Source organism: Dromaius novaehollandiae, chromosome 7, assembly GCF_036370855.1.
Source record: "Dromaius novaehollandiae isolate bDroNov1 chromosome 7, bDroNov1.hap1, whole genome shotgun sequence".
NCBI lineage: Eukaryota > Metazoa > Chordata > Aves > Casuariiformes > Dromaiidae > Dromaius > Dromaius novaehollandiae.
In genome coordinates, this window is record NC_088104.1 from 37,962,973 (window position 1) to 37,986,118 (window position 23,146).

Consider the following 23,146-nt stretch of genomic DNA (forward strand, 5'->3'; position numbering starts at 1 on the left):
ATAAAGAAGCATACAATAGATATGGCATCAGGTTCCTGGTGACCTGAACAAAACCAAGTATATATTGCACGCTTGTGTTACAGCTGGAAAATTGCTTCAGGACTATCTTATCCATGCAGTTTAAAGAAAGAGACAGCTTCTGAAACTTGCTCTTTTTCAGTCCCTGGGGCATGAGGGGCCCAAGACAGATAACTAACGGATAAAGCCAGTGGCTGTCCAGCCATTGTCTCTGGATCCTGGAGAATCCATGGGATCCAAATAAGTAACTAAGAAAAGTAAGCCTATTGCTAAAGGCATGTTTTTGCTAAACAAAAAACTATAAATTTATACATATATACACACACACATATATATATTAGGTACACATATACATATTTCCTGTGCTGCAGAGAGTCACACACATTGGAAAAGGATAAAAACTGAAGCTACAAGTACAACTCCAGTTTGAGGAGGGACATGGAAGAGGAGAGCTCGAGACTTTAATGGCTTAACTAGACAATCACCCAGAAACGTACCCCAGAGAGCAATCCTAGGAGATGGATAGTCTTTCATTGGCCTTTTTTGTCATTTCTGACTTTGATTCTGCACATTTCCATGTCCTTTAAATAGAGCAGGGTTCCTATCAATCTCTTGATCTCTTCTCCTGGCACACACAATGACAGTCCTCTGTGCAGATGGAGGCAGGAGAATTTTACTGCCTTTTTTTCTTAAACATGTTCAAACTGTGTTTGGATTCACTGCTTTTGCACCCCCATCATTCTGCCATCTCTTCCCATTTCTTTGCTGCTTGTATTTCATGGCTTTTCTCCCCCTTCTAAAATATATGTTTTATTTTATAACGTTTCTCATGCACTAAAACAAGTGCTAAGTCAAGCAGTTACCAGAGCTGGAGAATCTAACCTTCCTCCAATCAGCACAGCCATCATGTAATAGCCATCATGTTAACTTTAAGTATAGATTATTATTATTGAGCTTGTATTATCTTGGCTGTTTGCCCAGCATGTCCTTGATAACTCAGGGTCACAAAAATGAGTAATACTCTGTTCCTCCTCAATAAGACATAGGATCAGCATGATTAAAATGGCCTTAGCATTCAAGAATCCTTTACATTTGGCACTCCAAATTAAATTAAAAAATGGTTTAGATTGCTTTCCATGAATAATTGCCATTAACCCTTATTCCCCTTCTTGCCCCTTCCCAAGACTATTATTGATTCCTGGTTGCTCAGATGCTAAGAATATTCTTGGGTAATGTTTTAGGGATTTAAGGCACTAACAAGAGTTTATCAAATTAATGGGATTCTGTAAGCAGCAGGCAAAAGACAACTGGATAGATTTCTCCATGCACAAGTTGCTTGATACCTGCCTCTGAGATGGAAGCAATGCCAAGTAATGCATTTTTGTCTGCTGCACTCTTGTGCAATCATTTTTCCCATAGAATTATATTCTTCTGGTGTGAGAGGGTTTGGTACCTCTGAAAATGACCCTTTTATAATCATTCCTAGTGAACTGACACAGAATTGGCTTTCCCAGATTTCTACCTCTAGGTAATGATCCCTTTAAGCCTGTTCAAACTCATATCCTAATTGTTTCAGGTCAATGTCACAGGTAATTGGTGAAGCAAACAACAGCAAATTTGGAGACAGATCCAATATCACATGTGTTTGGCCACAAGGGACACTGCTTATACCAAGCAAGATGATTTCAAGCAAGATTTTTCAAGCAGAGGCTGAAGTATAAAACCCCTCAAAAGTGAACAAAATGACCCCTTTCTTTTGTTTCTCACTGAGATAGATGCAGAAAAACAATGCAAAATGCAAACCTATGCAGAAATAGTGACTGAAGTAAAAAGGGACAATTTGGAGCAAAGCTATGTAGCCTTTCTCATAGATCTGTATGTCCCAGTTTTGTGTTTAGCGGGTAGGAACACAGACATTAAATACAGAATTACCTTTTAGGGGTGAGAGGATGGCATTGGATAGGGGGTCCCTGTTACACTCAGCTGGGCCAATACTGACCTACTCTGGCACTAGTAGTAAAGCACCATAAAAGCCTGTACTGCTGTCTAAGAATGGAAACTTCTGTTATGTGACTCTGGCAAATAGACATTTACACATAAGTATCACAGTGTGCTGCCTACAGGTGTGTTCCTTGCTGCCTGGTTATGCCTGTGCTCAGTAGCTCCCTCATTAGTTCTAGTCCTTCTTCCCTCCTTTGCCTCACTAATTGGAGCTAAATAACATCCATTTTTAATCCCTTTTCCCCTCAACCCTCTCCCAGGTAAAGCTGTATGGTGTCTGAGAACAAGAAGAGCTTGCATTTGCAAAGCAAGTTCTGTCTTTCTTGGACACTCATACAGAAGAAACTAAAGCTAGGAAAGTGACTTTAAGAATCATGTGTGACCTACCTGTTTCCTCTTTATCACTGGTAAAGGCAGCATTATTTACATCTTCCTCAGCCCAATAAATTTTTGTCATCTTTCCAAATGTTCTCCCTCATCTAGGGATTTTTCCATTACAGTCAGTATTATGCAACCCTAATAGCTCTCCCAAGATCACATTGCCTTCATTTGAGTTACTCCCCCACAGCAGAGGGCAGCTGTGATGGGATGTATCTTGTGGTCAATATACCAAGGAGAGAGTTAAAAGGTGTGAGCATGACACTGCATTTGCTCTTTCTGCTTGCCAGTGGCTGCCTTGTGAATAGCACGATCATACTGTTTGCCAACTTTCAGAAGAGAAGCTGGTTTTATGGATGCCTACCATGCACATAAACAGACACTGTGAGATTTGGCAGACAGAAGCAAGTGATGACAGGTTGTCATCAAATTATTCCTTTATATTTTATACTAACAAGGATCATCCAAATTTGTGGAAGGAGGATACAGGAAATGTTAAATGCATCTTGGATAAGTTTTTCATCAAAAGTGCCTGAATTTGATAATTCTAATGCACAATCACATCCTCTGTTTCTTTTGTCTTTATCTTCGATCCCCTCTCAGCTTAATGGCAGTGAAAATAAAGCAGCCTTGGCTAGCTGTTTATGTAGAAGGAAATCATGAGCACAGCATGTCCTGTCAAAGCAATAGGCTCTGTTGTGTTTTCTGTGTACGGTATAATTGGACACCCCATCTTAGTCAAGAAAACTTATCCCTGGATGAAGCCAAATGAAAACCCAGGGAATGAGACAAAAGCCTCCTAGGACCATGAATACCTTCAGGATCTAAGCTGAGGGAACCCAAGATTGGCTCAGGACGCTTTAATTTCCATTCGGAGCTTGGCATTTTTGTCTGAAGTAGATCCTAGGCTACTTTGAAAAAGGGGAGTTTTGTCTAGAGGGATTTGAGACACAAGTGTCTTCTGCTGCTGTAAATCAATATATTTCAATCTATGATAATGTCTGGAACACACTGGGACTGTCTTTCTGTGTAGGTATGTACCAGCTGAGATTGGTTCCAGTTTCTATACACAGCCTAAGGTGTTGAAATTTGAGTTTCATTTGGGCCCAGTTTTTCACTTGCAGTAGAACCTGCACAAAGGAATAATGTCTGAGTGGTGTTTTGGAGCATAAGTAATTTATCAGGAAATAGCAACTTGCATCCCAATTGCCTTCCCAGAAAGGTCAACTGACAGAGATGTTTTCCACACTCCCCTCAAAACTGTAGTTTTTTGATCTTCTCTCATGTGATGCTCCAAGAAATGAGGCTGCACGTTGTATTATTCATTTAATACTATAGTTCCCTGGTGACATCTTCACGTTCCTTAATGAGGGCAGTGTTGCTAACTTGTTAGGAGCCTGAGGACTCCCTCAAATTAACATAGCATGGAGGGGAAATTAACGGAGAGAGGAGCTCCTTGCATAAAATGGAATGAGATCACTTGATAGCCCTTTCTTCAGTCTTTGTTTCCATATTAAAGAAGAAATGTTACCAAGGATAATATAGTACACTGTTACTCAAAACTGGGATGCCCTTGTTTTTACTCAATAACCTGAATGACCAAAAGTAATTAATCCTTTGCAATACTAATTATGTAAGTTGAGCAAGCATGATTTGAGTGTTTAACTGTGAGGAAGAAAGGGCAGGGACATGTGTGTCGGTAAAATTACTGGGGAGAAACATCAATGAATAAAAAAAATCTTTTAGTGGGGTATGTTTACCCATGAATAAATCGAAAGTCATGCTGTTGTTTGAGTAGGATAATGCTGTGCTTCTATTAACATGAAAGATGCCAGAACATGGCTTTTTCTCTACTTCATCGTAAAGCCAGACCTGGCAGGGGTCAAAGAGAAGGCAACAAAGGAATACAGGCGAGACAAAGCCAGGCAATGGAATCGTTTCAGTAGAGATGTTCATGGTGTGTTTTTCTTTAGAATTTTCCTCTACAAAATGTGGTTGACAAAATCGACCCTCTATGCAGTCATTTGTGAGACATATGTAGCACTGTTCTACAAGCCCAAAAGATAGAGAAGTGTAAAAAAAAAAAAAAAAAAAAAAAAAAGTGTGTGCATGAACTGTAGACATATTGCAACATTCATGAAGACCAATTCCCTGCAGCCTTGGCTTTTTGGAGGGGGGGGTGTGTCTTGCTCATGCAATTACTCCCTAAAATGGGCTGTAAGCAGTCATTGCAGGAAGTCTGTTCTGGAGGGTAAGGGATTGCTTCCACACAACCTTCATTTGTGGCTTTACTATGCAAAGCAGGTGAGTCATTGCTGACAGATACTAGGAGCTAGAAACCCAAGGACAATCACTGCTGACAGCAGCAGACATTCTCTTAAATAATGATCATTGCCAAATATTTCCTTTTTTTTCTGGCAAAGCCTTCCTCTTCCCTTTTACAATTCTTAAATGCTGGAAGTGCTGGAGGCAAAAACTCCCCTTATGGGAGTCCCCCTATTGCCTAGGTGCCATGCGCAGGGGCCTTATCCCCTGCCTGCTGGTGGTTATTACAACAAATGGAGATAATGAGTGACTGAGCCAGTCCACAGAAACCTGCTAATTAAACTTGGGACACACCTCGTTGCATCTTGTAGCTGCAAATGATTTTATCAAAGTGTACCAAGGTCAGCAAAACCAAACTCCCCTCCTCTTCCTAGCTCTAGACATCCAAGCTACTCACCATCTCCGAATCTGGTAAGAGGCCTTGCCTGGTTTCCGTAGGGGTGCAGTCAAGGGCAAGTTTTGGAAAGTGCTTGGGTGGCAGTCCCCGGGGTTGGCTTTAGCAAGGTGAGCGTGTGGACATTGCACCTTAGCAGGCACTGCCATCTGCTGCTGGTGGCCCCCCTGGCTGCACTGGGACCTTCACTGCCTCTTGCCAGCAAAAAGCTATGACTTGCTCATGGTCAGACTCTGCTTGCTTAAAGCCAGATCACAACGATGGGCCAGATGGGCCTCTCCTGTCTCTTACGCTTCCAAAGACACAAATGAAATTTAAAGGCTTACAAGTCACATCCTAAACCAAACATAAGTTTGGGGAGCGATGCTCCTGTGGGGAGAAGTGCTAATTAGTGATGCCTTCTGCTACCGAGCCCAGCGACAGACGGGCTTACTGTAAATGAGTGGTTGGTCTGGAAGGACTATGCTCTGGGGAACCCGCAGGAGTTAGACAGATTTAGCTGCACCGATTGGTAATAATCTGTGGACAACAAACAAAAAGCTAAGATTTGGCAACTGACAGTGCAGACAAAATGACAGTAAGATGTGCTTTAGAAAAATGGTTGTAAGTTTTTGTCTTTTTTTAAACTGTGTCATGGTAAAATGATGTGCAGCCTTCTCTCAGTAGCACCGGAAGGGAACAAAAGAACTTTTCCAGATTCTGCCACAGACTCTCTAAGATCTTAGTCTAGTCTCTGAGTCTCTCTCTACATCTTAACTCAAGGATAATATTTCGGTCCTCTCAATGTCCTTTATCTTTGTGTTTTCTGACAAAAGTTTTTGATCTGCATTTGTTCATCACTAGCCTTCAAGCAGTCAGAAAGGGAGGGGAGAGAGAGAGAAAAAAAAAGCATTCTCTTCCCCAAAACTGGAAATACTTTGTTAGAAATCTCCAGCCAGAACACTTTCAATTTTCAAGTAGAAACCTGAAATTCGCTAAGGGAAAACATAGTGTAGACACAATCTTTTTCTTTTTTTCTGGAAACTTCAAATGGGATCCTGGGCAGATCGCTGCAGGCTGCAGACCCTCCCCAGTGATGGAGAGCTGCTGAACCAGGCCCCAGGCCTTCAGCAGATTTAGCTCCAAGGCATTGAGGTGGAGGCTCCACTGTGTAGTCTGTGAGAAAGGCACTCCTGTAAATAGACCTTCTCTAATTACCATCTTTAATGAAATTCCTTAGGAGTCAGACTTCAGGAAAATATTTGTACCTACCAGTCGCTCAGTTTTGCAGGAAAATTACTGCTGCAGATTGAGAATGCAAAGAAATCACTCTGGTCTGCACTGCGAGATAGAAATAGCACTTCATCTGCATCTTCCTCTTCTCTTTCCCTCTTGTATCTATGAAGCATCTGGGCAATATCTATCTTCATTTATTTGAGTGCATTTAAATGACAGGGCCACACCTCTTGTCTGTTCCCATGTGCCCCTCCTCGTCAGGTCTTCAGCTTGTCTGGCCACTCTTGATGGTTACCTTCCACCAAGTTGGAGGCTTTGTATTTTCTGGTAAATCCCCATGTCCCAGTTTTGGGCAGGAAGATGAATATTGAGGAAGCTGTCCAATTTTCTAGAGTGACAACTGGGGACATTTAAGTCTAATGCCAGCAAGACCCAGGTGTCAGTGTGGTCAGGCAGTGGGGACAATTGTGCTGGGGCAGGACTGCTGCTGGCAGAAGTGTTGCATAGGCCCAGGTGAGCACCTGAAGACATACTGAAGAACTAGGGAGTAATACTGCTTTCTCCACGTGCGTATTCAAGCTGACTTCTTGCAGAGCCAGCATGTAAAGCTTGGGAAACTGCCACAATGTGCCATCCTTTCCTCCTTCCCTAAAACACAGCTTGCAAAAATGCAAGTGGATGCCTTGTATTTTCTGCATTTTTTTTCAGCCTTTATTGAAATAATTGACATTTAGTTCATCTGCTAGTGTAATTTTGTCTTTCCAAAGGGACCCTTGTATGGAAGTCTCCTGCTGGGTTCTCTAAGACACATTTAAAAAACAGTCCACGTAAATACAACGCTGAGGCAAAGGCTCAGGCCCAGGCTACCTGAGGTCAGTATCACACCTCCGCTTGGGAAATACTTCTGATCAACATAGTCTATGATAGTCATCACAGCCAACATTGTCTCTTCGCATGTGGGCTCGATCTGATCTGACGGGAGAAGGAATCCATGAGTTCCCTTGTCTCGCAGCTCAAATGTGTAGGAGAAAGGGATGCCTATCATGTGAGCCCAGTCCCGTGAGGAGCCTGAGTTACTGTCTGCAAATTTAAAAATAGAGGGGAGATAAACTTATTAGGCATTGCTCTTTGAAAATACTTCTTGCTATAGATAATACAAGATTGTCCCAGAACCCCTGAATTAAGCAGCGATCATATATCACTGTGTCAGAGCGAGCAGAATTTCTAGGGGCTGTGGTTCTTAATTATACTAAAAGTTTTCCATTGAATTTCCTAAGTGAAACGATTCTCCATAAGATGGTATTGTACAATAGCAGGAGATGAGTTCCAGGGATTCTGTGCTTTTAGCGTTTTGCTGTGATTGCTGTTGGATACAAGACGGATTGGCCATTTGTTTGTTTTCATACTTCACTTCCTACATTGACACTGTTTGGAATTTCTTTGTGTATTTGCTTTTTAACAAAATTTTGTTCAAACCCGAAAAAATTCTGGTTACTTTCTGTATCACTGCTCTTCTGCTTCATGGATCTTTTTTCTTACGCATTCAGTGTAATTGCAAACCCTGGCAAAATACACAGGTCATAGGCATGGACATGTTACCTTATACTTACGCTGTGTTCGCCATTCATGCAGCGACTTGTGGGACTCTGGGACTGGCACAGACAGACATTGTGAATGTGCAAAACCACATGGGTACTGGAACCAACCACTTAGTATTATGAGTGACTAGCGCGACTTATTGCTTCTTGGGAAAAGGTTGTTTTTACTAGGTGGTCTCTAGGGCCCTCTAGTCCTCTACCTTAAGACTGTCAACAAATATCAGCTGTGGCGGTGCTTTTCTGATGTAGCTATCCAGTTTGCTAGGAACGAGGCTGAAACCAACATATTTCACCCAGAACTGCAAGCGGCTGCTATGTGATAATGTTTGATGGAGTAACTATAGACCTGATTGGGATTTTAATTTTTGCTTGACTCCAGGGAAGACAAATAGGAGTTTTGCTGCTGACTTCAGCAGGGTCAGGATGATCTATCACCAATCTCGTTCTGTCCCCTGTGATGTATCTGTGAGGAATTCGTGTAAGAACTGGCTTCTGATCAATGCTTCCTTCCTTCCTGCAGTCAGCTTTATAACATACAGTGTTATCTTGTATCCCAATGACTGCTGCTTAGATGTTGCACTGAACCAGCCCATTAAATATTACTCAAAGAGGAAACTCAGCAAAACAGCATTTACTGATACCTATGACACAAGAATGACTCTCTCCTTTGAAAAACAGCAATCAAAGGGAAAAATAAATAAACTTACATAAAATTAAAGAGGTTGCTCCTACTTGATAACTGGTCCCATACTTTCCCATCAGGGCAGTAGCTGCTTTTTCTGCAACTTGCATCTGCAAGTTCAAAATAGGAACAGCATTTTCATTAGTACCAGTAAATTTGGCAATTATTTTGAGTAGGCCAAAATTTTCATCTCTTTCAGCTTTGAGTTTACATATGATTGGCTTCAAGTTTCAATATTATTAATTCAGGACTTTACAGAAACCCATTACAAACATTTGGGCATTTTTTTCTTGTTTTTTTTTTTTTTTTGGAGAATTAGGGTCTATGTTCTGTAGCATACTGGTCTCCAGGGAGTTCAGAGAAATACAGCTGAGTGATTGATCTCTTATACTTTTTCTATTGCCGTAGGTTCTGTGTGGCACTGTCTTTAGAAACTGAGCCACAGACAGATTAAATGACTTCCCCAGTGTCTTGTATGAACCCAAGTCTGTCATGCTCTTGACTAGTGCTCCAGGCACTGCAAGGTCCACAAATGCACATTTTAATGAACTCAATTTAAAACATTCAGAAGCTGAGGGGGACAAGTAACCAAAAAGTAGGTGCCTACTTTGCTCCCAGTCTCCTCGTGGACATGTTTGGGATACCCCTTCTGGACACGACTGTGACAGCTCTGTGTGCCTAATAAACCTGCCTCCAAAGGTGCAAGCGCGTTGTTGCGTACAGCAATTGATTGCAAGCACAGCTTGGTGCTTTTCTCTACTCATCTTGCACTGCAGTAATCCTATCTGTAATAATCCATTTTTTTCCTAATTTAAGATGAAGGAAGGATTAGGATAAACTTCTGAGGCAAATAGGCTTTACAGATACTGCACATAAAACAGACAACCAAGAAAGATGAGGTGACTACAGCCCTACGTTAGGGAGATGAGCGTGCTCAAGCTTGGGAGACCTGCCTCAAAGGAAGCTTTCTTTAAGAAAAGTTACTTGCTACTACTTTTCCTTGGTACTTCACCTTTCCTCCATACAAACACTAAGTCAATGTCCCAAGAGATTCTATTTAAAGGAAATGAAAGTAGCATTAAATAGAAGCCAAGAGCTCTGATATATTATTATATAGACATGAGAGGGAGTTGTAAACCCAGAAAAGATATTTAAGATACAACTTTCCTGGCTGAGGAGGGAAGAGGAGCCAATGGCAGTTCATAACCTGTCCTCCCTGTGAGGGCAACATGAGGACTGGCTGTTACCCTGGGTGCCAAGACCCTGAATAAGCCCAGCTCTTCTGAGGAAAAGGCAACAGGACAAGCAGTTGTGCCCCAGGCTGCCAGCTGTGCAGGCCTGTTCTCTACCAGTGTGGAAGGGGAATGTTTTGCCCTACCAGTTCTTCGTTGTTACTTGGAGGTTCGGTCGTGGATCCATATGGAGTGAGGATGTACTGTCCATAGGAGTGCATTGTTAAATAGCACAAAATGTCCTCCTTCTTCCTTTCGATAAACTGAGCCACAGCTCTTGTCTCAGGCTCTGATTCTGGTCCAGATCCACAGAAGATCTCACTGCTGCAATTATAAGAAACACCAATACCTGGAGAGGAATAAAAAAAGTGAATGAAAGGAGAAAAATAAATAAACCCCAGTTCAGGGGGAACAGGGAAGTTTACTTTGGAGTGTTAAGGTATGTGTGTGCGTGGGCAGGGAGACTAGTCAGCTCAGAGGGACTTTAACACTTTTCACTGTTGGTAGCAACTAAAATTTGCTGCAAGACTGAAATATTTAACAGATTTGCAAGCTGGCTGTAACAAAAGCACTCTGACACCACCACAGTGCACCACCTGCCAGGGAACTTCTGGAGGCTCCTTGAAATTCACAGCAAACTCATACTGGCTGTTAAGTGACCAACTCTTAATGTTTCTGCCTACAGCTGATGCTTGCTTCTGCAGTGAATTAGAGGTATGGTTATACAAGCAGCAGCCTTTTGTTTGCAAAAATAAATGCTGGCTGAAAGCCAGTGACTTAGAATTTCTACAAACCAGGTTTTTATTTTTACATATGTCTCGATGACACCAAATGATGAGTATTCCTGTGTTAAAGGAGATCATCTTATTCCAAAGACTAGTTGTTATTCTTGCTTTATATTTTTGTAGCAGATCTGAAGTACTCAGAACTTACTGCCCCAGGAGGAATTGAAGTTCCGGTTCAGATCTGTCCCGTAGCAGGTGGCATTCATATATGGAGAACGGTTTTTCCTCCACAGACGTTCCTAAACAGAAATAACTTCAGTTACAATCAATGTGTAAAGGCTCCTGTATTTCGGACCTCTGCATTCTGGGTAGATCTTACCTTGTAGGGGACAGAGTGCTGTGAGGATAAAGCTTAGTGATAGAACATCTCATTATCTACTGCAGCTGGGCTGATGTCTTCCACAAGCCTGCACACACCTTTAAATGAGCCTCCTGAGCTTTAGAAAAGACATCCTATTTTCGTAGTACTCAACTGTTTCCATGTGGTGTTGCCCTCCTAAGAAAGTCTTGGCACTGAGAGATACCCTCTGTGTCCAGGGGAGGCTATAGTCAAGCACATGTTCATTTCAGATTTGAGAAGATGAATGCTTTTTTGTCAGCTAATCTTGCCACTGTTTCTTGTTTCCCTGCTATACCAGAACTCTCTGCATTGCCTGTGCGAGCCTCTTGGCTGAATTGCCTGTGCGCCCCAGTGCAATGCATGGCACACTCCAAATCTGCTGGGTAGCGAGCTGGGATCCACGTGGTGGGAGGCTTGGTCTGTTGGGCCCTGCTAAAGTTCTGCGCTGAAAGATGTTTCTTCTGGGCTCAGGAGCCCAGAAACCTAATGGCATTATTCTCCACATCAGAAAAGGAAGATTATCTGGAAGGACACAACAATTTCAAAGCCAGATAGTCCAGTAATTGAGCAACTCTCCTCCTGTCCCTCCTCCTAAAACTGGGTCTCATCAGCTAGCTCAGAGCTCTTGCAAAGCATAACTGATTCCTCAAGGAGTGTTTAACTTTGTCATCTAGTACCAAAAGCAACAGATCCTGTGGCTTTGCCCTTATTTCTTCCTAAGGCTCATGACATTTGCTAGGAATTTTAGCTCTGTGGTCTCAAGTGACTGCTGATTTACCAGAAGAAGCAAAATCCCTCAGCCATGAGGGAATTTGTGTGAGTGATGATTCTGCCACTGTTTTCTGTTTAACTGTAATTACTATGACTATATCAAAAGTTAACAGAAACATGCTGTGCACATTTACCTTTCAGTCTGGATTTTCACTACTTACTTTTTCCCAGGAATAGATGTAACCATCAACATTGAGAACTGGCAAGATGTACAGGTCCAAATTCTGAAGAAATCTGCTTATCTGTGGGTCAGATTTGTAATTTTGTAGAATCTGAAAAGAAAAAAATACAAAGGACTGAACAGAGAATCTAGTGGTAATCACTGGCAAGAACCAGTCTAGAGCCATCAAAGTTCACTCACTCCTCACCATGGTATCCAAGATCTACTTGATCCCCATGTATATTGAGATATCTACCTTTTGCTGTTTACAGGGTGACAATATATCTAGTTGTGTGCACTTCATATTGCTGCAGTCTTGCAGGGATGAAAGCTGCATGGATACCATAGGCACTGTAGGCCAGAAACATTGCTATACCGTATCTTAGAGTCCTTTCATCCCAGGGGAACTGTGGCTTTGTGATGCGGAGAGGCCTGGTCCAAAAGCCACTGAGGCAGATGGAGAGGCTGCCATCGAATTCAGTGGCTTTGGAACCTGCTCAGATGGAGGACACAACGTGCTAACAAATATCATCATATAGCTCATCTTGAACTGTGGTTTGATCTTACGTCTCCACGAGTATTTGTGCTATGTATTAATTTTGAAAGTCACATTTTTTACAGAAAAAGCATAATACTTGGTACCAAGGTACAGAAGAGATTTGAAGTGTTGAAAGTAATCTGTGGTTTTTTTATTACTTAACTGGAAAAGTGAGGACTCACTTCTTTCACAAACCACTGGCAGAAGGCCGGAGAAATCCATTCTCTGGCATGAATCCCACAGTCCATCCAAATGATCTTTTTGCTTTTGTTTGATGGTTGACTGATCTGAGAGAGTGCAAAAATGATGATTTGGAAAACTGTTATGTTACAATAAAATAGCTCAGCCTGTTACAGGAAGAAAAGGATGTTCCTTGATATACTGCTGAGACATCTGAGATAATTATTATTACAGACTTCATTAGGACAGGCTTTCCTTCCTAATAACCCAGTCTCTGTAGTATCTCAGGGCAAGAATCTTAAAGTCTCTGTTGAACAAGAGTGCCAATAAAACAGTTTCTTCATTTATATTAGTCATTCAGAGGACTGGTTGTTCTTATTTTGAGATTCTTTTTTTAGAAGGAGAAGCACAAAAGGCAGAGAATCTAATTTTACTCAGTGATAGGAACATATTAGACAATAACTTAATGATTAAGACTATTGTTTTTACTGGGGCTTCCAATAAAAAATGTAATGGAATAGTCATAGTAGAAAGGTTGTATGCTGTGAAGAATAACAACAACAACACAAAACGTAACCCTTTATCCTCACACAGAGCTGTCACCAACCTAGTTTTAGCCTGATTTGTATTTTGAAATTGCATTCGGTCAAATTTGTTGTTTTCACTATTTAAGAGCAATAGCACGAATATGGTGATAGTGTATGCGAAAGGTGGCAAATCTCTGAACAGCACTGTAGAGGAGTAGACCTGTCTCTTGTTATTTCAGTGACCATGAACTTGGCACTGTCTTAGGAAAGATCTGAATCCTGTTTTATCCCATGTACTATTTTGTAAAGACACACTTTATTTATTTTTAAAAAGTTCCTCTCTTACCTGCAGATAATACATAGTTTGATTCTCACTCGTCTCTCCCAGGTAGTGCTGAGTCACCAGCTCACTGTTGCTCTCCTCTACTTCAGTCATCCATTGATAAATCTGAAATAGTCACAGAAAATTCTTGGTGCTAAGGGGCAGTTTCCATCTCTTTCCCACCTCCCATTTCCAGATTAAAGTGCTTTCTGTTGCTTAGACAAGCAATGTTTTTCTCAAGCATATTTCAGTCTGTGGTATCACTTAACATTCATGGAAAGCCTTTCACTTGCCTTTGAGCAAACAAACGATCATCCCTCACAGCACTGGATGCTAAAAGATAACATCCCTGCAACACAGCACTGAGTCTCTATTCTGGATCTCAGTCAAGGTGCCCATCCCACTGGGAATTTTTCTGTTGATTTCACCAGCCATGGGATCTCACTGAAATTTACAAAACAGCATTTCAGTCTCTTCCCTATCAGTACTGATTTTCCATGTTGGAGTTCAGCAGCAGTCATACACAGTGGGTAGCTCAAACACAAAATATAGGAGGATTGACTCCTCTCTCCCTTTTATCATGTGGCTAGAAGAAAGGCTCAGCACTGTGGATTCTTTGCCCAGGCTTACCCACTGGTCTGTGAAACGCAGCACCAAAAAGTCCTCACTCCCCACCCTTATGGTGTTATTCTCTTTGAAAGTGTCAACAATTGTCCTTAAAACACTCCTTCCTCCTGGTCTCCCAGTGTTCATCTCTGCTTCCTCCCTGGGATGCCAGAGACAGCAATGGTCATTGCGCTTCACATTCGGCTGAGTATCAAAAATACTGGGGCTTAAATGAATAAATAATACTAAGGATAATGATAAAGCACAGTAAGGTAGAAAAGTAGCAAACCGATGAATTGAAACTCAGAATATTACTTGCAAAATAATATAGCTGCTTCACACAGAACATTTAGGTTTTCCTCAGGGAGGAGATGGATGTTTGATCAAAATCAATGGTAAATTCACAGTCAATTCAACTGAGCCAAGATTCTAGTATAGAGTAAGGACCAATCCTTCAGAAAACACCCTTGAAGGCAGAAAGAGCTCCACTGACTTCCTTAGAGCTTTCTGCAAAGACAGAGTTGCTTCCTGTGGTGTTTATAAAATAGCAGCAGCAAAGAAAGTGAATAGACTTGGGTTCCTCTTTACCTCTTCCATTGGATGATATTGAGTGTAGTTGTAGCCTTCTGGCACCTGCCTGTGGCTGCTCCCCACCCTTGGCATGCTCTGATCCACAAGCGCCTGCACATCATGTATTAGGACTCTGAGGAGAGGGGAAAGGGGGAGATAGAAAAGAAAACACTCAACTATTATGGTAGATACGCTGCTTACACCAATAAAGCAAAGGCTTTAGCCCCTTCTGTTGTGGACTGCCTCACCTATCTTGCTTGTCCATCCACTAGACACAGCAAATTCATCATCATCAACATACTTTCTAATTACTGAGATTTTCATTGGGTTTTAATAATAATTAAAGTAATGATTTTATCGCAATTTTTTTAAAACAGTAACAATTTTCAACAAAAACATTCAAGATTTTTTTCTGCTTCACCAATCCTACTGCTGCTCAAAACTCTAAAATTACACCTTTTGGGGGAAGGGAGGGAAAAGTGAAAATTTTAAGATTAGTGTTTCATTATATTTCATGGAGGAATTTTCAGTTTGCAAAGGCTTCATGCAGGTATTTATTGCAAATTGCAAAAAAATCAGAACAAAAAGCTCTTTTCTTTAAAAAGCTCTTCTTGTTTTTTAGCTACAAATTAACTCAGAAACTAGCATAGTATTGGCCTGATTCCATGGTCAAGGGAGTCAGTAAAACATTTTCCTTGGCTCCAGAGGGCTTTGGATCATGCGCTGTGCTTTCTCACTGAAAACAGCCCCTTGTAATACTGTTATAAATCTGTGCTTATTGTAAATACTTGCGATAAGACAACTGCAGAGGTAGCTTAAACGTTGTTGATTTTGAACACCGTAAGTGCTAATAGGCTATTCTGCTGACACGAGCACTGATCAGCATTTCTGGAAGCTGCACATACAACTTTTAAGGGTGGTTACAGCCGAGTTTCACTTTGAGCTTTGATATTTATTTGAATCTGAGCTTCAAACTAAAATTTAGGCAGTGCAAATTCCCATGAACTGAAACCACACATGCAAAAAGCCTTATCAGAGCTCTGGAGAACTGAAATCGCAGAGTTTGACACAGCCAGAATATTGATGTTCTGATTATAATTTGTCATTTATGTCTCTATCATTACACACCTAACTGTCACATTACCTTCCTTGCATGTCAACTACCTTCTAAAAGGTGACTCCTGCTTTGAATACATTATAAGAAATTTAACTATAACATTGCTTTCCTCCTCTTCTCCACTCTTCTGCAATACAAAGCCAAAATGTCAGCTTCACTTTGAAATAAGCCACCTTTCTTTTCTGGACCCTACACAATGTGGACACAGTTCTGGCACCAATCCAAGATAAAAAACCTAAGCTTCTAATTTCAGTTTAGACTTAAGATTTCCACTAGAATCAATTGAAACCATTAGAACATGAAAAGCCTTGCTATAAATAAGAGATTAAATATCTTGTGGATTGTGGTCTAAGTCCTGAATGTCTAAACCCGACGCTAGATCATTCGTAGTGGCTTCTGCCTCATCTCTCTGCATCGCTAGCTGTCAGGTCATCACACTCACTAAAAAGAATTTGTCAGGCAGGATGTCAAGATCAACTTCAAACAGCTTCAAAGTGGCCTGATCCTGCTTTAGCTTATCTTTGATTAGTAAATGTCACTGTATGTCCATAGGCCATTTCTCATGAGCACTGGATGACTATGGAATTGTTTACAAGTCAGTTCTGCATGGGAGTCTGATCTGTGAGAAACAGATCTTTGCCCAGTTATTTAATCCCATTTGGCTTTATGAACACTCTTGGTATCTGAAACTTCCACAGCGAATTAGATCTTCTGGTTGGAAGCAGAAGCACGGTGGGTGGCAAAGATGTGGACTGGATAGGCGTGCTAAAGCATCGCCGAGCTTTCTGCAGCAAGTGGCTCTCACTGGCATGCTCAGTGGGGACTTCTGTCTCGGACTGGGCTGTCTCTCTTTGGCTCGATGGCAGCAGGAAATTCTCACCAGCCTGACCACAGGGGCGGGGTGAGGACATTAGGGAAACTGCAGTTAGGAAGAAACTGTCTGGAAATTCACGTTGAAAGGACTCTTCTCCAAACCAGAGGAGCAACAAAAGACAGGGAGGGAAGTAGAGAGCAACAGAGGCTCTGCTTGTTTTCAGTGACACTGACCAAACCTTCAGGTTCTCCAAAATAGGGAGGACCCTTTGTCCAGGTATTTATGCTTTCCAGAGCAAAGTATGCTCCTTTAAGTGGCAGATGTACCAAGCTTGGCTTCCTGGCTTGACTAGGGAATTGAGTCATATATCTCAGAGCCATCCTCTGCCACTGAGGAGGCAGCTGTAGGAAAAAAGGCAGATCAGGCATCTCAGCTCAAAATTCACAGCCCAGGCTAGCTGGAAGGTGAATAAACAGGGCATAGGGGAGTGTGCCTTTAAAACTCAGAGGTAGACATCAATCTGTGCACTGGGCCAAGTGGAGTTGGAGCCACTTGGGAACAAAGGTTGGGTCCTATCACTGGTATTTGCTGACTGTTCATTAGAAAGGGCTTAGTCCTTCTGTGATAGCAAGGAGGATTGTTAGAGCCAGACTTTCCTATCAGGAAATTAGAGGTCATACTCGTAGGAGATCAGGTGCTGATCTAAGCTGTCTTTCACCTCCTGCACCAGAGGGGCTGGGACCCTCATGTGCAGGTCTTCTCCAGTCCGGATGTCTTCAGGCACCAAGGGCTTCCACAGATCCAGCTGGGCAGAGGATAAGAAAGAAATGCAAAAATCAAGCTCTATTTTCAGAATGAAAAAATATATTTAAGATAGAGTAGCTACATGGAAGAAGCGCTTCTTCAAATTCTCCCCTAACTAGTCCCCAGCCATCTGTTCATAGAGCATGCAGCAGAGGCTTGGTGTTTCCATTGACTCAGACACCACTGACAGGGAGCAGGGCCTTCACAGAGCCACACAACAAAACTAACTTCTCCCCATAAATTCCTTCAGCTAGTGAAAGGACAATTCAATTAAGAAAAAAAATAGATAAACTTTCTCAAGCTTTTACCTTCGTTTCTGTCCAAAGTTATATGCAAATCTCTCTTACAGACCAAGAACCCCCTCTGCTTTTGTGCACACATGGTTATTCTTACTTACCAGCAAAGAGCTGCAAAGATGCTGAAGATAGTGGACTTGCTGGAGTGTTTTTGGCACAATATGCAAAACCTGATCCCTGGAAATTCAGTGGAGAAACAAGATCAGTTTTAATATCTGCTAAAGTCTCCATGATTTCCATAAGTCAAGAGGAGATATTTTGTTATGCAGAAGGAAGAAAGAGCACGTAACTGAGTGCTGTTCAAACAAAAGCATGTCCGAGGGATGAATTCCTGGATTGCTTTAGCTACACGTAGGACTAAGTGATGTGAGTTTTCTGTTGCTAGGGCATCAGATTAGCTCTGCCTACTTGCCAGTGGCTGTCCTTTATTCATCATACCAGCTTCACTGAATCCAACTGCTTGCATGAGCTCTGGTGTATGTGCTTCTGTGTTTGCAGGATGGGGGACAAAACAAGATCGGTAGTGATACATAATGAACTATTTACTTGATCAGATATTGCTTTTTTCTTCCTTCTGTTCAGGAATTATTTCAGATAGGATTCATGCTTTACTGATCTACTTCAGAATGCAAAAAAGTTAGATAGCCATGGTATACAGACATTGCTAAGAGAGTGAGATGCTCACAAACTGCTTGCCATGAGAATATTCTCATTTGTATTTGTTTATTCAACAAATAGTGAATAGGGTGGTCTCCAAAATCACATATTCTTACTCTCTTAGCAGGAAAGAACAATTTCTGGTACAGGGTGTATGATAACTTTATATATTTTTTAAAAGACACGTAGATTCAGTGTTTGAGTATTTATTTTCATTAGTCACCATGAAACTATCATTTTTTGCAGGCTTAATGTGAAAAAAACTATTGCAAGTTTGCAGAGAACAAATTAAAATAGTTGGAAATGCAGAAAAAGCAAATCTGTAAATTCTATTTTGAAAAAAAAACCTTCAAAATTCTTTTTCTATTTTTTTTTCAGTGCTCATTGAGATCACCTTTCCAGGCCTGGTAGAAGGTGTGACATTTCTAATGAAAGAGTTTGATAATAAGGAGCAGATTTTGATGACTACATTACATCACTCAAAGGTGAGATGGCAGTTATCCTCTACTGATGTGATGAAATGAGGAACCTGAGAAATGTTTTTATTTGTTAGTAACCAATAACCACTGCTTCACAGTCTCCTTCAGTGACTTCAGTGGGCTTTGAAACCATTACAGGGCACGTACAAAAACAGAGAACATTTTACATTTATAGATTCTGTAACAGAAACTCTTATTGCAAAAACCTTGCATGGTGAATCATTATGGTCATCAATATAATATGCTGTCGTCCTCTGAACTGCAACTGCAACCATTTGTGATTCCATACACAAATGTACAATTATCAGCTTAATATACATGCAAATAGAATTCACTATTCATTCACATTATCAACTGAAAAATAGGGGGATCTTTTTTTTTTGACATCTCTCTCTTGAATATATCACCTTTGCTGATAGACCAGCATAGAACTTAATAGTTAAAATGGGCTGTATACTATTGGTTCAGGAGATGCTGTTAGCATATAGCACTCTTATCTATGGGGCAAAATGATTGCATTTGCATTGCTAACAATTTTGTACAACAGCCATGATATCTTTGCAATAGAACCTCGTAGATGCAGGATAAACATCTTTGCTAGGAGAATAAACATCTCAGCTGCAGTTCAGAGTTTATTCTCTCTAAATGCCTGGGCTTGCTTTGCTCTTTGTCTATCAGGAAGGGAAACAATATCCTGTAATATCTTTCTATCCTCATTGACATTATGTCTTAATTACACCAAATGAAAGAAATGCCAGACAGTCAGATTGCTGCCAGATGGCCAGCTCTTATTTACTGATAAACCTTTTACAATAGCCAGTGTGGAGACAGATCATTTTTAATAGTACACTAAGATTAGAAAGCACACACTCATTTATGATTATGGACTAGGATTCTCAGTGCAGAAGTGCAAAGTCAGCCCATGTGACCGTGTAAGAACAACAATTTTATAATACTACAGTTAAGCTTTCTTACCAAATTAAAGAACTGTTCTCAGCACAAGCTGCATTTCTTCGGATGCTCATAGCCACTGATCTTTAAATTAGGTTGTTGCACAAAGCAAATTACAAAAATAATGTTTGCCCTGATGGCCTTTACCGGTTGCTTCATCTCTGTGCAAGTGCTGCCAGCTCAAAATCACACTTATCACATGATTAAGGGTGCTCTTAAATCCCATGTAGGTGGCAGGTTCAGTTCTGGACAGCAATTAGAACCCGAGAGGAACGTTGCATCACTAAAGGTTCATTGAATTCTGCCCAGTGAAATCAACAGGCTTTGAGTGAGTCCATGATACAAATATAAATATTATCCAAGGGAAATAATATATTGTAAAGGAGGAAGCGGTGACTGTATACACTCTGCCAGGAGAGGTATAGGACAGGTAGACTAGGAAGGAACTTATAGCAGCAAGTGTTGCTTCCTTTTCCTCCCCTTTTTAAAACTATATCCATGGGATATAGTTACTCTAGAAACATTTAGCACTGGGTTACCTTTTCTATTTATTTTAGAAAATTGCATTTATAATGTTATATGTGGACAGTCAGCCTCCTCACCACATTTGTGCCCTTCTTGCAAATCCCAGCTGCTGTAAATGCACAGAATGACATATCATTTCTTGTAAAGTTTAGGGTGAGTGGAACAAAATAGTGCAGATAGGCAAACAGCACAATTTTATAACACTCAGTTTCTTAAGAAACAGAACTGAGAATGAAGAATACAGCAAAACTAGTCAACTCATACTTTTTCAAAACCACTTGTCAGAAATAAAAACATGATAATCTCATTCCCCAAAAACCTTTGCTTGAAGATTGTCTGGATCAATTTCATTAGCATATTTTTAAGTTTTGCCAAGTTTTTATTCCCCAGACTTTATCAGTTATTTTTATTACAAGATTTTTTTGGTTTGGTTGGGGTTTTTTTTGCACATATTTCTTCTCTATCTCTTTTTGTTGTTGTTACAGATTTCCAACAGAGGTTCAGTATTTGCACTGCTTTTGACACTTTTATTTCCACACAACTTCTTTTATTAATGGATCTGCCTTTGTTCAATCATTTTTCCCCTCAATATACTCAGAAAAGGCATTTTATTCCCAGAGCATCTGATTTCAAAAGTTCACTGTGAAAGAGGCTAAGCTAAATGATTTTCAGCTAATGGAAGCAGAGCACCCTGAGGTGCATTTGAGGGGCATTCTGTGTCTCCTGCCGCTGCACCCATATCTTTGTTGGCTTGTATTGATTCACTCTTCTTCATTTCCCATCATTATGTTTTCTTTCCAAATCTTATAAAGCTTACAGCTTAGTAGCACTCTCTCTAGGTTTTCATTTCAGGATTGTTATTATTCTTTTACACAGTTCCTGGGAATGTCACCGCATGCGCAGTTCTTCACAATACCTGGTTCACACTCACCCGTCATATTGCGATTTCAAGCTGAGTATTCCAGAAACTTGAATCCCTAGAGAAAAGATGATCCCAAGAAAAAGCTGCATCTTTGTGCAAAGAACCCAGTCCCAACAGTGCAGGACTAAAGGGGATGAGGATAGATTCAAATATCCATCAGATCTGTACTGGACACTTGATTTGTGCAAATATAATATATAACCAGACTTATTATGGAAGGAAACCTGCCCTTGTTGAATCATTAACTTCTCTTTACACTGTGAAATACAGTTCCACTTTGAAATATAATTCCACTTTTTCTTAATTCTGTAAGCTCCCTATTCCATGCCCCCAAACACACACACATACATACAGCATCATTTTCATGGAAGCACTCCTTTTAAGAAGGAAGAAGACTTTTCTGTATGCCACCTTCAAATCCTTGGAGATGTTATGTGACAAAATCCATAAACATTAGAGAAAATATTACCTGAAAGCTCCATGGCAACTAGTGAGGATTAGTTTATAAAAATTGCAGGGATAGGAAGACCGAGAGAACTCTGGTAACACAAGCTCCATCCTTGCTCTTTTCTTCCCTGTACACATGTCATCATGGAGTGCTTTTTTGACCTCCTAAACAGCAATTCTGTCACTCAGCTATCTAGAGAAAAATAAGATGTGAAAGAAACAACCAAGGTTTCTTTAAAAGGGAATGATGGAGACATCATAGCCTCGTCTAAACCACATTTAGTTGGACCAGATCAATCTCTGGCCACAGACTATCAAAGTCTGCCATAAAAAGTGTTTTTGTTATACTCAAAATGATGGGCTGGTTAGTGTCTGAAATATTTCGTTTCTCATTTAGTTCATATATCAAGAGTAAACAGTTGAATTCCTGTCTTAATAGACTACAGTTAGACATATAGCACTGTTCTTCAGAAAGAAATTGTTTCACTCAGCTTCTCTCTTGGATTAAAGCCATTCCATTATCATTTAATGCAGCAAACTGCAGGGATTTTGGGTGAAGAGAGTGAAGGAAGTCAGTTTGTTTGTTTACACATGCAATAAATGTTAACTATAATCATGCTATCTCTGTAAATCCGTCTCAGCAAAGTATGGAGTCCTCTTACATTACCACCAACTCTGTCCTGGTATAAAAGACAACCAGCTTAGCTGAAGTGTCTGTTATCACAGAACCAGGCTGTGTGCAAAAGAGTATGTTCTTCTTCATAAATCAGACTGGGCCCTTCCCATCTTTATTGCCACGCACTATAACCTGCTCAACAGCCTGATCCAGAGCATGATGAGCATTTCGCTCCAAGCAGATATCCAACCCACAGTGACTTCAAGAAGAGCTGAAGGAAGTCCACCTTACAGGAGCAGAGGCAACTCTATTTGTAGAGGAAATAGAACAAACAAACTCATGTTAGAAGACCATGTTCCATATTAATGGGATAACCTTACCTTTTACTTCCCTTTTCTCTACCACTGCTATGATGTGAACTAATGTTTTCAAGTGCCTTTTCTCTAGTGTTGTTTATGTCCTTCTATCACAGTTGGCTTTGAACTGGGGTTCAAGCCCCTGGCAGGGACTCAGAATGTAGAGAGAAAAAAATAGAGGCATAGAGGAAGAAACCAAAAGGCTACATCTTTTTTTTCTCTTGTTAAAAAAATTCACACAAATGAAGCAAATCATGATATGGGCTAAAATTCAACTCCAGCCCAAAGCTTACACCTCCACCCTGAAAGTGAAAGCTATTTATTCTGTGGTGAAAGCAGTAGTCCTATGATGCCAAATAGTTATCAAGATAGATAGGGTCATTTTGCTTAATAGGCTTAGGATTCAGAAGAAATGACAGTTGCTTGCTGGGTCTTTGATTCAAATTCCTTTGAAGTCTTGTTGATTTTAATGGGCTTCAGATGAAAGTCCTGTACAAATAATCACAAACATTTCTAACTG

The 23,146-nt window shown here is 40.7% G+C and overlaps 1 protein-coding gene across 1 annotated transcript; it reads right to left on the reverse strand.

The window, feature by feature from the left end:
• Positions 1-6,994: 6,994 nt before the first annotated feature.
• Positions 6,995-21,379, reverse strand: CPO (carboxypeptidase O). Its single transcript, XM_026092460.2, has 11 exons — positions 21,217-21,379; positions 17,775-17,850; positions 17,254-17,378; positions 14,661-14,775; positions 13,491-13,592; positions 12,620-12,724; positions 11,901-12,011; positions 10,777-10,867; positions 9,990-10,192; positions 8,637-8,721; positions 6,995-7,411 (listed from the first exon to the last, which is right to left on the reverse strand). The coding sequence occupies exons 1-11, from the start codon at positions 21,294-21,296 to the stop codon at positions 7,143-7,145; spliced, it is 1,362 nt and encodes a 453-aa protein (XP_025948245.1). The 5' UTR covers positions 21,297-21,379; the 3' UTR covers positions 6,995-7,142.
• Positions 21,380-23,146: the final 1,767 nt, after the last annotated feature.